Genomic DNA, 14,022 nt, shown 5'->3' with positions numbered 1-14,022 from the left:
ACAGAGAAGGCCCTGTCTCCCCTGGTCTTAAGTCTGGTCTTGGGCACCACGAGCTGGAACTGGCTCTCGGACCTCAGAGCGCGCGCAGGAGTGTAAATTTGGATGAGGTCCGAGATATACTGAGGTGCCAGTCCATGTAAAGATTTAAAAACAAACAGCAATGTTTTAAAATCAATTCCAAAATGAACAGGGAGCCAGTGCAAACTCTGAAGAGTTGGGGTTATATGCTGGCGTTTCCTGGCCCCTGTTAAAAGTCCTGCTGCCGCGTTCTGGACTAACTGCAACCGGGAGAGAGCTTTTTGGCTAATGCCAGCATAAACTGCATTGCAGTAGTCCAGGCCACTTCAAATAAAAGCATGCACGACTTGTTCAAAAAGGTTAAAAGATAAAAACGGTTTAAACTTTACTAAAAGACGAAGGTGATAAAAACACGATTTTAAAACGCCATTCACTTTTCGTCAAGTTTAAAATCGCTGTTTATAGTGACGCCAAGGCTGGTGACTTTGGGACGCACATCATTTTGCAATGGTCCCAAGTCAGTGAGGGCCGGACCAAAAACTGAAATTTCCGTTTTCCCCTCATTCATTATTAAAAAAATTCTGTGCTAACCAAGCCTTGACGTCACATAGACAGTTGACAATGGGTGTCAAGGGGTGATCAAGCGTGATGGGTCAATAATTTCGCCACACCTCGTGTGTGTGTGTGTGTGTGTGTGTGTGTGTGTGTGTGTGTGTGTGTGTGTGTGTGTGTGTGTGTGTGTGTGTGTGTGTGTGACAATCATTGGTACTTTATAACTTAACTTTATAGCTTAAAGTTTAAACAAGAGCTGCATATTGAAAAATGAAAGCATGCAATTGCCTTTTTTATACGTTGTGCACATTAAAGATGCTAAAAAAAATGCAATATACATCAAATACTATATTTGAAAACAAAAAAAAATTATCTTATCTTTTGTGTTATTGGTGACGAAGCAAATCATTGTTAGGGTCAAATCTAATATACCTTTAATGAACTACTGAATAAGACATGCCTGCATATGTTGTGTTATTCTTTTATTTTTCCATATTTAACGTATTGTGTTGACATTTGGGGAAATGTTTATAAAACAAACATAGACCCAATAATAAAACTTCAAAAAAGGGTCATTAGAATAATACACAAAGCTTGCTACTATGAACATACCAATCCATTATTTATGAGTTCAAATGTGTTAAAATTTTCAAACATTGTGTTTTTAAAAACAATGGAAATTATGTTTCGAGTAAAGAACAACAGCCTTCTAGCTTGTATTCTCAGGCTATTTCATTTAAGAGGTGAAAACTATCATTTACGGGGGATATCGATTTTTGAAATAGGTAAAGCGAGAACAAATATAAAATACAAATGTATTACAGTTTTAGGAGTTAAATGGTGGAACAAGCTCAGTGATGAGCTGAAGACATGCACTTCTTTGGTAAGGTTTAAGAAAACATTGAAAGGTGAAATAATTGAAAATTATAAAATATAGTAACAATTACTTTCATCCCATTGATTTTTTTTTGTGATTTTTTTTTAACGTTGATGTTCCAGGTAATCTAATCTTCTGTGAAGGTATAGGATAGGCAAATATAAGCTTTGGCTTCAGCCTATTCCTTTTTTGGTCATTCTTTTTATTTTCTTTCGTGTGTAAATGTGCATTATTGTATACATATAACATGTACTGTAAAACTGATCACACAAAATGGTTGATTGATTTGATTTGATTGATTATATGACCGAAATAAACTTATTTCATTCATTCATTCATTCATTTTCAGAACACATGCTCATTGGCATAGTTCCACTGTGACCTTGGGGGGAAAAAGGCTTATTTTAATGATTCAATCACTTTCGCATCAGTTTCTCAGGAGTAAGAACGGGTCTCAATCTAACAACTGTGAACCACGTCACTAATTGAAAAAGAACCATCCAAAAGAGCCGACTCGTTTGGGAATATCAAATCCCTACCAGTCAAAGACCTCAAACACCCAGTTAAAACATGAATTCAAATTAAAATGTATTTACATAGCACTTTTCATTGGGCATCTGAAGCGATACAGTACCAATTTTTGCTAATTTTGTGTGTGTTGATGAATTTTTATTGTTGAATGAATAAAACATTTAATAAAAATGAGCAGTCATATCTTGTTTCACTTCCAAGACGTTAGATGTTAGTACTGCAAAGGCTATCTATTGTATGTTCTCGAAGGAAGAAGGAGCTTTTTCCAGGGAGCTAAATGTTTTATGTTGCGCCCTACAAAGTATATCCTGTAAGGATTTTAATGATTACACACCAGCTGTAAGATTGTAACATTTATCTTAGTTGTAGTTTTCCTTACCAAATTTAGAGCTGTTGAAATCACCAGGTAAAATTACTAGTAGCCTGTCTATGAAAAATCCAATGTAAACTAGCATCAAGCTAACAAATTTTTGAATAGTGGATCCTTATTTTACGTTTGAGTGTTTTCTACAAAGTATGTTTGCTTTGTTGTTGTTGAAAATTGCAACATTACTTAAAGGGAGTTTGGCTAAGTCCGCCCTGAGTGCTACTTGACTGATTGTATACGTGACGCAACCGGACTTACCAACAAAATTCGCTCTGTGCCTAAAGTACCGAATTCGGTACCCATCCCTACTTTAAATACACATAAAATACAAAACAGTACTCCTGCTACTAACTTTACTTTTAATACCACTAACAGTGCTACTACTATCAACTTTACTTTTATTACAACTAACAGTTCTACTATTATCAACTTTATTACTACAAACAGTGCTACTACTATGTGCTTTACTTTTCCTACTACTAACAGTGTTATTACTATCAACTTTACTTTTAGTACTACTAAAAGTGATACTACTATCAATTTTACGTTTATTACTACACACAAAACTACTACTATGTGCTTTACTTTTCCTACTACTAACTGTTATTACTATCAACTTTACTTTTAGTACTACTAAAAGTGCTACTACTATCAACTTTACTGTTATTACTACTAACAGTCCTATTACCCTCAACTTTACATTTATTACTACAAACAGTGCTACTACTATAAACTTTACTTTTCCTACTAACAGTTTTTTTACTATGAACTTTACTTTTAGTACTACTAAAAGTGCTACTACTATCAACTTTACGTTTATTACTACACACAAAGCTACTACTATGTGCTTTACTTTTCCTACTACTAACAGTGTTATTACTATCAACTTTACTTTTAGTACTACTAAAAGTGCTACTACTATAAACTTTACTTTTATTACTACTAACAGTGCTATTACCATCAACTTTAATTTTATTACTGCAAACAGTGCTACTACTATAAACTTTACTTTTCCTACTAAGTTTTTTTTACTATGAACTTTACTTTTAGTACTACTAAAAGAGCTACTACTATCAAATTTACTTGTATTACTACTAACAGTGCTGCTAGTATCAACTTTACTTTTATTACCACCAACAGTGCTACTATTATCAACTTTACTTTTATTACTACTAACAGTGCTACTACCATCAACTTTACTTTTATTACTACAAACAGTGCTACTACTATAAACTTTACTTTTCCTACTAACAGTTTTTTTTACTATGAACTTTACTTTTAGTACTACTATCAAATTTACTTGTATTACTACTAACAGTGCTACTAGTATTGACTATACTTTTATTACCACCAACAGTGCTACTACTATCAACTTTACTTTTATTACTATAACAGTGCTATTACCATCAACTTTACTTTTATTACTACAAACAGTGCTACTACTATAAACTTTACTTTTCCTACTAACAGTTTTTTTTTTACTATGAACTTTACTTTTAATACTACTAAAAGGGTTACTACTATCAAATTTACTTGTATTACTACTAACAGTGCTCCTAGTATCCACTTTACTTTTATTACCACCAACAGTGCTACTACAATCAACTTTATTTGTACTAACAGTGCTACTACTGCCAGTTCTACTTGTACTACCACAGCGCTATTACTATTACTGACTTGACTTGTACTACCATTACTAACAGTGCTACTACTACTACCAACTCTACTTTTAGTACCACTACTAACAGTGCTACGACCAACTTTACTTGTACAAATAACAGTGCCGCTACTACTACTACCAACTTTACTTTTACTACCAACAGTCCACTACTACTACCAATTTGACCTGTACTACCAACACTGCTACTACAACAACCAACTTTACATGTGCTACCAACGGTGCTACAACTACTACCAACAGTGTTACTACTACTACCAACCTTACTTGTACGATCAACAGTGTGGCTACTACTACCAACTTTACTTCTACTACTTCTACCAGTGCTATTATTATTACTTTTACAACTACTAAAAACGTACCAGCTTGTACAAGACACAAATCTACCTATGTGCGGTAGGATGTTAAGGTACATTAATATGCCATTTTGCAGGATTCCAAGTAGTTTTCTGTGTAACGTTTTAATGGGAGAGTGATAGCAGAAAATGTAAATATTAGTAGCTACAGTAAAGTAACATTATAGTAGATAATACAGTGCAGTATAGGAGAGGCGTGCACACACCTGTCGTTAGACGGAGGTCTAATCTTAGCCACAGTAGAAGCCGCTACTGGTAGTCCAAGCCCAGATCCCAGTGTCACGTTCTCCAAAGTGCTGCTATCCACAGACTTGAGCAGGAAGCTGGGGAAGGCTTCATCTTCCAACTTGTAACTCTCAGCCATTTATTGAAATAAAAGGGAAGCGTTGAGACATGAAGAGCACCTGCAGTGAACCAAACAAAGATGACATTTCACACAGACTTCACTTACTAATTAAATCTAAGTGTTTTGACATTCAAAATACAAAGAAAAAGTATCAGTTAGAATAATACATAACGATGGCATTTTAAAAACATTCAAACCCTTTATTTATTGAACCCAAAATATAGAAATTTGTTGATCTGGTATTAAAATTAACTACCCTGCTGCCCAGCAACGCTTCCCAACAAGAGGGGGATTACAAACTCAAAGAAAAAACTAACTTAAAAAATGTGTTTGCACCTTCAACACTTATAACCTTCAGCATATCAATATGGATTAAACAAATTAGTTAAACCAGGGGTGTCAAACTCCTAAAAAATCGTCGCTTTAACCGCATAATTACACAGTATTTTGGACATCTGTGTTGCTGAATCCTTTGCAATTTGTTCAATTAATATTGGAGAAGTCAAAGTAGAAAGATGGAGTTGGGAAGCTTTAGCATTTAGCCACACAAACACACGGTGATTCCTTGTTTAAAATTCACGGAGGTGAAACTTTACTGTGGATCACAGCGAACATGGATCCCAACCGAATGTCAACCAGCAAGTTTCGGTGAGAAAATTGTGGAAAAAAGTCGCTTCTTACCGGAGATTAGCTGAGCTTGTGCCGTCCATAAAGCTGCCGTCGACTTCGCTGAGACACTGCGCGTCAAGAAACCCGTGGACACACACCTCCGACTATCAAGTACCGTTAAACTCACTAAAACACTAGCAAAAAAATAGAAAGATAAGGGATTTCCCAGAATTATCCTAGTAAATGTGTCTAAAAACATCCGTCCCAATGCAATCGCATTTTTTTTTAAACTTTTTTTTTTTTTTTCTCTAGTCCGTCACTATCAATATCTTCAAACATGAATCTTTCATCCTCGCTCAAATTGATGGGGACATTGTCGTTTTCTCGGTCCGAATAGCTGTTTTTGTTGGAGGCTCCCATTAAAAACAATGTGAAGATGTGAGGAGCCATCAACATGTGACGTCATCGTCGGTGACTTCCGGTAGAGGCAGGGCTTTTCTGTCGGCAAGCAAAAGTTGCGAACTTTATCGTGGATGTTCTCTACTAAATCCTTTCAGCAAAAATATGGCAATATCGCAAAATGATTAAGTATGACACATAGAGTGGACCTGCTATCCCCTTTTAAATAAGATAATCTCATTTCAGTAGGCCTTTAAACAAGTTGAAAAGCCTATTGGGGTAATTACCATTTAGTGGTCAATTGTACAGAATATGTACTGTACTGCGTAAACTGTATTGTTTCATATAATGTATTCTCTTCCTTTGCAATCTGCTAGTAAAAGTTTCAATCAATCAATCAAAAAACCTGCAAATCAGATGGAAAATTAGAGAGAACAATGTTTGGGGGTATCCATAATACGCCGACAGGGAGAAGTTTTTATTCACACGATAATCCGGATGTATCTATACCTCCGTGGCGGAGGCTCCGTCGAACCCCTGAGGCCGACTCACCGAACCCCTAGGGCAGTGGTTCTTAACCTTCTTAAAGGTACCGAACCCCACCAGTTTCATATGAGCATTCACCGAACCCTTCTTTAGAAAATAAAATAAAATGTTTTTTTTCAAATTCAAGAAAAATTTATGTTTTTTTTACTGGTACACAAAATGAACCGTGCATGAACATCACCTTGTTCACAGAACAAAACCAACACAGTGCGTGATTTCACAACAAATTACACACATTACCATGAATTGATTAACATGGACCCCAAGTTGAAAAACCTATTCGGGTGTTAAAATTTAGTGGTCAATTGTACAGAATATGTACTGTACTGTGTAAACTGTACCGTTTCATATAATGCAGGGGTGCCCATTACGTCGATCGCGAGCTACCAGTCGACCGCGGGGGGTGTGTCAGTCGATCTCCAGCTAGGCTTTTAGAAAAAATAGACCTAAAAATTAGTGATCATCAATCTTCACCAAGACGTCACTTAAATGACGTTCACGGTACCGTAGGGTCTTGTGAGATGACGCTGGCTGCTGCAAGATCATTATTATGAAAATATGACCGAGAGGAAGGCGAGAAACACTTTTTATTTCAACAGACTCTCGCGCCGTACCTTCCGTCAAAACTCTAAAGGCCGACTGCACATTTCCTATCTTCACAATAAAAGCCCTGCTTCATGCTGCCTGCGCTAACTAAATACAGAGTCTCGGAAAACTGGCGTGCACAAGCGATCCCTCAGAAAGCTGGTGGCACATCACTTTCCGAGACTCTTATTTTGTTAGCGCAGGCAGCATGAAGCAGGGCTTTTATTGTGAAGATAGGAAATGTGCAGTCGGCCTTTAGAGTTTTGACGGAAGGGACGGCGCGAAAGTCTGTTGAAATAAAAAGTGTTTCTCGCCTTCCTCTCTGTCATTTTTTCATAATAATGAACTGGCAGCAGCCAGCGTCATCTCACAAGACCCTCGGGTGCCGTGAATGTCAATCAAGCAAGCTACGGAATTTGCCGCCAATGTTTTTCTTGTAAAGTGTATGGAAGCTGGATGAATTAGATGCCAAAAACCAACCACTTTCATGTGGTATTGTACAGAAAGGACAACTTTTTTTCTCCTCCATTTGAAAATGTGGGCGTTATCATCATTACTGTCTGATTCCAATCAATGCAAGTCATCAGAATCAGGTAATACACCAACTTATATTCTTGTCTTTATGAAAGAAAGACATCTATATGTGTTACACATGCTTGTATTATCATTAAACACATTTAACTTGTTTACAAAAATGTCTCTTTCATAAATAAATAAATATAAATGATATATATAAATGAGGTAGACCCCCTCGAGTTGGTCAATTGAAAAGTAGTTCACCTGCAGAAAAAGTGTGGGCACCCCTGATATAATGTATTCTCTTCCTTTGCAATCTGCTAGTAAAAGTTTCAATCAATCAATCAAAAAACCTGCAAATCAGATGGAAAATTGGAGGGAACATTGTTTGGGGGTATCCATAATACGCAGACGGGGAAAAGTTTTCATTTACACGATAATTCGGATGCATCTATATTTCCGTGGCAGAGGCTCCGTCGAACCCCTGAGGCCGACTCACCGAACCCCTAGGGCAGTGGTTCTTAACCTTCTTAAAAGGTACCGAACCCCACCAGTTTCATATGAGCATTCACCGAACCCTTCTTTAGTGAAAAATAAAATGTTTTTTTTTCAAATTCAAGAAAAACTTATGTTTTTTTTACTGGTGCACAAAATGAACCGTGCATGAACATTACCTTGTTCACAGAACAAAACCAATACAGTGCGTGATTTCACAACAAATTACACACATTACCATGAATAGATTAACGTGGACCCGGACTTAAACAAGTTGAAAAACCTATTCGGGTGTTAAAATTTAGTGGTCAATCGTACAGAATATGTACTGTACTGTGTAAACTGTACCGTTTCATATAATGCAGGGGTAGAGAACCTATGGCTCGCGAGCCAGATGTGGCTCTTTTGATGACTGCATCCGGCTCTCAGGTAAATCTGAGCTGTAATTGCTTGACACGATAAGTAATGAACAATTCCACTTGTAATCACTGTGTTAAAAATAATGTTCAAAATAGAAAAAAATAATCCATCCATCCGTTTTTCTACCACACCTGTTCTAGAAGTTGCATTAATGGTAAGAAGTTATTTATTTATTAATGGTTAGTGTGGGGCTTGCCCTTCTGGGGGTTCTTCAGACCACCAAGCACCGACATGAGAGCCTGTTTCAGGGTTACAATATTGTTTTATTTTTAAATAAGTCTCTCAGTTGATTTCGTTCTCGCTCACGCTCTGGCTCCAGCCCCTACCCCGTCCTTCCTCCTGGCTGCTGCTAATAACAAAGCGACATGTCGCTAATTTCGAGGCCGGTCCTGGCACACCCTGCTTTGCTGCTGGCCCGCAGGCCACGCCCCCTCCACAGTTAGTTTCAGAATAACAATGTTATTCCAAAGAATAAGAGACTACGCTAGAAATGTTGGTCTTACTTAAAAATGCACGCCTTTAGTTGTGTTCAGTTTTAAAAAAAAAACATTATATGGCTCTTACGGAAATACATTTTAAAATACTCTAGCCTTTAAATAGACTCCCTTTTTCGACCAGTTGATCTGCCATTTCTTTTCTTTTTCTCCTATGTCCCACTCTCCCTTGTGGAGGGGGTCCGGTCCGATCCGGTGGCCATGTACTGCTTGCCTGCGTATCGGCTGGGGACATCTCTGCGCTGCTGATCCGCCTCCGCTTGGGATGGTTTCCTGCTGGCTCCGCTGTGAACGGGACTCTTGCTGCTGTGTTGGATCCGCTTTGGACTGGACTCTTGCGACTGTGTTGGATCCATTATAGATTGAACTTTCACAGTATCATGTTAGACCCGCTCGACATCCATTGCTTTCCTCCTCTCCAAGGTTCTCATAGTCATTATTGTCACCGACGTCCCACTGGGTGTGAGTTTTCCTTGCCCTTATGTGGGCCTACCGAGGATGTCGTAGTGGTTTGTGCAGCCCTTTGAGACACTAGTGATTTAGGGCTATATAAGTAAACATTGATTGATTGATTGATTGATTGAAAATATTTGGCTCTCTCAGCCAAAAAGGTTCCCGACCCCTGATATAATGTATTCTCTTCCTTTTCAATCTGCTAGTAAAAGTTTCAATCAATCAATCAAAAAACCTGCAAATCAGATGGAAAATTAGAGGGAACATTGTTTGGGGGTATCCATAATACGCAGACGGGGAAAAGTTTACATTTACACGATAATTCGGATGTGTCCATACCTCCGTGTAGGAGGCTCCGTCGAACCCCTGAAGCCGGCTTACCGAACCCCTAAGGTTCGATCGAACCCAGGTTAAGAACCACTGCCCTAGTGTGTGAATGTTGTCTATTTGTGTTGGCGACTTGTCCAGGGTGTAGCCCGCCTTCCGCCCGAATGCAGCTGAGATAGGCTCCAGCACCCCCGGCGCGACACCAAAAAGGGACAAGCGGTAGAAAATGGATGGATGATTGATTTCGAAACTTTTCGACTGAACCCAAGTGATTTCTTTGATTATTCAACAGGTCTTTTTCTCTAGAAATTGAGCCAAGATTGATGTTATTTGACGGTTCTGAGTGGCGAGCCATAAATGGGCCCCCAGGGGCCACATTTTGGAGACCCTGTTAGCTAGCTAACTAGCTGCTGGCTAAAAACAAAAGTTGTATAGTTCCGGTGGAGAAGCGAAGGACAGCAGTTCGGTAGTGCAAGTTGGTCGAAGCGTGTAAAAGTGTTGAATGCGATGAAAATAACACGTTATATAAGGTATAAAGTATAAAGAAATGGAGAATATTTAGGCACTTACTTCACTAACGTTCAATGGAGGCAGCGTCCTCTCGTCTCGTCTTTGCGAACAACGGTGCAACAAATAACGGCCGACCTGCAAATTAAACTCTTTTTACCTAACGAACACACATTTAAACACATTTAAACACACATTAAACTTCGGTCGATGTCTGAAAATCGTCGTTAAAGACGAACAACATGCAAGTTCGGAGACTGAAAGCAGGAAGCCCGCCACTACGTCATCTCTGAGGAGGCGGGAGTTAGCTCTTTTACGATCACTTGATTGGCTTATCCGCTCACAAACTCTCACTTCTAATTGGACGAAAAATATGTCAAATTTTTTTATTGGCCCGCTACACTTTAAACAAATAATATTTAAGAAAAATAAATAAATAAAACGTGGAATATAACAGCCAACAGGTCACCAACCTTTTTGAAACAAAGAGCTACTTTTTGGGTACTGATTAATGCGAAGGGCTACCAGTTTGATACACACTTAAATAAATTGCCAGAAATAGCCAATTTGCTCAATTTACCTTTAATAAATAAATATATATGTATAAAAACATGAGTATTTCTGTCTGTCATTCCGTCGTACATTTTTTTCCTTTTACGGAGGGTTTTTTGTAGAGAATAAATGATGAAAAAAACACTTAACTGAACGATCTAAAAGAAAAAAACACAAAAAAAATGAAAATTTAATTTTGAATCATAGTTTATCTTCAATTTTGACTCTTTAAAATTCAAAATTCAACCGAAAAAAATGAAGATAAAAAATAGCTAATTCGAATCTTTTTGAAAAAATTAAAAAAAGAATCATTAAGTAATTTTTCCTGATTAAGATTAATTTTAGAATTTTGATGACATGTTTTAAAAAAGTTAAAATCTAATCTGCACTTTGTTAGAATATACAACAAATTGGACCAAGCTATATGTCTAACAAAGACAAATCATTATTTCTTCTAGATTTTCCAGAACAAAATTTTTAAAAGAAATTCAAAAGAATTTGAAATAAAATTTAAATTTGATTCGACAGATTTTCTACATTTACCAGAATAATTTTTGGGGAATTTTAATCATAATAAGTTTGAAGAAATATTTCACAAATATTATTCGTCGAAAAAACAGAAGCTAAAATGAAGAATTAAATTAAAATGTATTTATTATTCTTTACAATAAAAAAAAATACTTAAAACATTGATTTAAATTGTCAGGAAAGAAGAGGAAGGAATTTAAAAGGTAAAAAGGTATATGTGTTTAAAAATCCTAAAATCATTTTTAAGGTTGTATTTTTTTCTCTAAAATTGTCTTTCTGAAAGTTATAAGAAGCAAAGTAAAAAAAAAAAAAAGAATTTATTTTAACAAGTGAAGACCAAGTCTTTGAAATATTTTCTTGGATTTTCAAATTCTATATGAGTTTTGTCTCTCTTAGAATTAAAAATGTCCAGCAAAGCGAGACCAGCTTGCTAGTAAACAAATACAATTTAAAAAATAGAGGCAGCTCACTGGTAAGTGCTGCTATTTGAGCTATTTTTAGAACGGGCCAGCGGGCGACTCATCTGGTCCTTACGGGCTACCTGGTGCCTGCGGGCACCGCGTTGGTGACCCCTGGTGTAGCGTAACAAAAAAAAAGTCAGGCAGTTTTCTACTTTAAAACTAGCGTTTAAAAAAAAACAAAAAACTTAGAATTAAAACTGATTTTTAAATTTGTATTTATATTCATTGTTTTAATTGATTCCACCGTGCTGCCCATCAATGATCCATCCACCCATCCATTTCCTACCACTTATTCCCTTTTGGGGTCGTGGTAAGCGCTGGCGCCTATCTCAGCTACAATCGGGCGGAAGGCGGCGTACACCCTGGACAAGTCGCCACCTCATCACAGGGCCAACACAGATAGACAGACAACATTCACACACTAGGGCCAATTTAGTGTTGCCAATCAACCTATCCCCAGGTGCATGTGTTTGGAAGTGGGAGGAAGCCGGAGTACCCGGAGGGAACCCACGCAGTCACGGGGAGAACATGCAAACTCCACACAGAAAGATCCCCAGCCTGGGATTGAACCTTCATATTGTGAGGCAGACGCACTAACCCCTCTTCCATCGTGAAGCCCCCCCATCAATGATATGGCAGACAAAAAATCTGCTATTGTCCCTAAAATACACATTGATTCTATTAAGTGTGTTACTTAATAGAATCAATGCGTTTGGTCGATTAATCTAGTAATCAGATCTGATTACTAGATTAATCGACCAAACTAATTGATGGATTACAATTGTCCCTCACAATCAGAATCAGAATCAGACATACGTTATTAATCCCCGAAGGGAAGGGGACCGACGTAGTCCTGGATATCACTCGACTTGAAACATTTAAGTTCAATCTTAAAACTAATTTGTATACGCTATCCTTTAAATAGGCTCACTGTACATATCCTACGAAGTCAGCTCCCGGTAACAGTTCGAGATGCCACCTCAGTAGAAGCATTTAAGTCTCACCTTAAAACTCATTTGTATACTCTAGCCTTTAAATAGACTCCCTTTTTCGACCAGTTGATCTGCCGTTTCTTTTCTTTTTCTTCTATGTCCCACTCTCCCTTGTGGAGGGGGTCCGGTCCGATCCGGTGGCCATGTACTGCTTGCCTGTGTATCGGCTGGGGACATCTCTGCGCTGCTGATCCGCCTCCGCTTGGGATGGTTTCCTGCTGGCTCCGCTGTGAACGGGACTCTCGCTGCTGTGTTGGATCCGCTTTGGACTGGACTCTCGCAACTGTGTTGGATCCATTATGGATTGAACTCTCACAGTATCATGTTAGACCCGCTCAACATCCATTGCTTTCCTCCTCTCCAAGGTTCTCATAGTCATCATTGTCACCGACGTCCGACTGGGTGTGAGTTTTCCTTGCCCTTATGTGGGCCTACCGAGGATGTCGTGGTGGTTTGTGCAGCCCTTTGAGACACTAGTGATTTAGGGCTATATAAGTAAACATTGATTGATTGATTGATACACTGTTTCAATGTCCATTTCTCAGATGATATAATTGTTGATGACTGAAGTGCTGATATCAACCAAACCTAACGATCCCTCAGATTATAAATAATGTAAAGAAATCAATGTATGCACTCTGATGATTTACTTGTGGAATGACTGTATTATGCTGATATTACATATTTGTACCATGAATTGATTAGATAGTTAGATAGATAGATAGATAGATAGATAGATAGATAGATAGATAGATAGATAGATAGACAGATGGATGGATAGATAGATAGATAGTACTTTATTTATTGCTTCAGGAGAGTTCCTTCAGGAAAACTAACATTTTCAGCACAATCCCATTCAAGATCTGACAAATGTTACAGGGAGACAGAACAGGATCTGTCAACTTCTGGCGCCCCTTACAAAAAGGTGAGATACAGGTAAACAAGATTAAAATAAAAGATTGAAATAAAATAAAATACATAAATCGGTCATCCCCGGGTTGGGGAGGAGACCCTGCCCCAAGTGGAGGAGTTCAAGTACCTAGGAGTCTTGTTCACGAGTGGGGGAAGAGTGGATCGTGAGATCGACAGGCGGATCGGTGCGGCGTCTTCAGTAATGCGGACGTTGTATCGATCCGTTGTGGTGAAGAAGGAGCTGAGCCGGAAGGCAAAGCTCTCAATTTACCGGTCGATCTACGTTCCCATCCTCACCTATGGTCATGAGCTTTGGGTCATGACCGAAAGGATAAGATCACGGGTACAAGCGGCCGAAATGAGTTTGGGTCTCTCCCTTAGAGATAGGGTGAGAAGCTCTGCCATCCGGGAGGAACTCAAAGTAAAGCCGCTGCTCCTCCACATCGAGAGGAGCCAGATGAGGTGGTTCGGGCATCTGGTCAGGATGCCACCCGAACGCCT

At 38.3% G+C, this 14,022-nt stretch overlaps 1 protein-coding gene across 2 annotated transcripts in view; it reads right to left on the bottom strand.

The window, feature by feature from the left end:
* The window catches only part of cep192 (centrosomal protein 192), a 146,364-nt gene extending 135,978 nt beyond the window's left edge, over window positions 1-10,386 (bottom strand). For both annotated transcript variants that reach the window (XM_061881703.1, XM_061881704.1), the window contains exons 1-2: window positions 10,140-10,386; window positions 4,586-4,783 (exon numbers count right to left, since the gene is read on the bottom strand). In XM_061881703.1, the coding sequence (XP_061737687.1) occupies window positions 4,586-4,743 (158 nt within the window). In that variant the 5' untranslated portion in view covers window positions 4,744-4,783; window positions 10,140-10,386. The remainder of the gene's footprint in view (window positions 1-4,585; window positions 4,784-10,139) is intronic.
* Between the last annotated feature and the right edge of the window lie 3,636 nt (window positions 10,387-14,022).

This window comes from Nerophis ophidion, linkage group LG21 (genome assembly GCF_033978795.1).
Source record: "Nerophis ophidion isolate RoL-2023_Sa linkage group LG21, RoL_Noph_v1.0, whole genome shotgun sequence".
NCBI classification, from domain to species: domain Eukaryota; kingdom Metazoa; phylum Chordata; class Actinopteri; order Syngnathiformes; family Syngnathidae; genus Nerophis; species Nerophis ophidion.
Note: the sequence above shows the minus strand (reverse complement) of the source record. Positions and strands in the feature narration are given on the sequence as shown.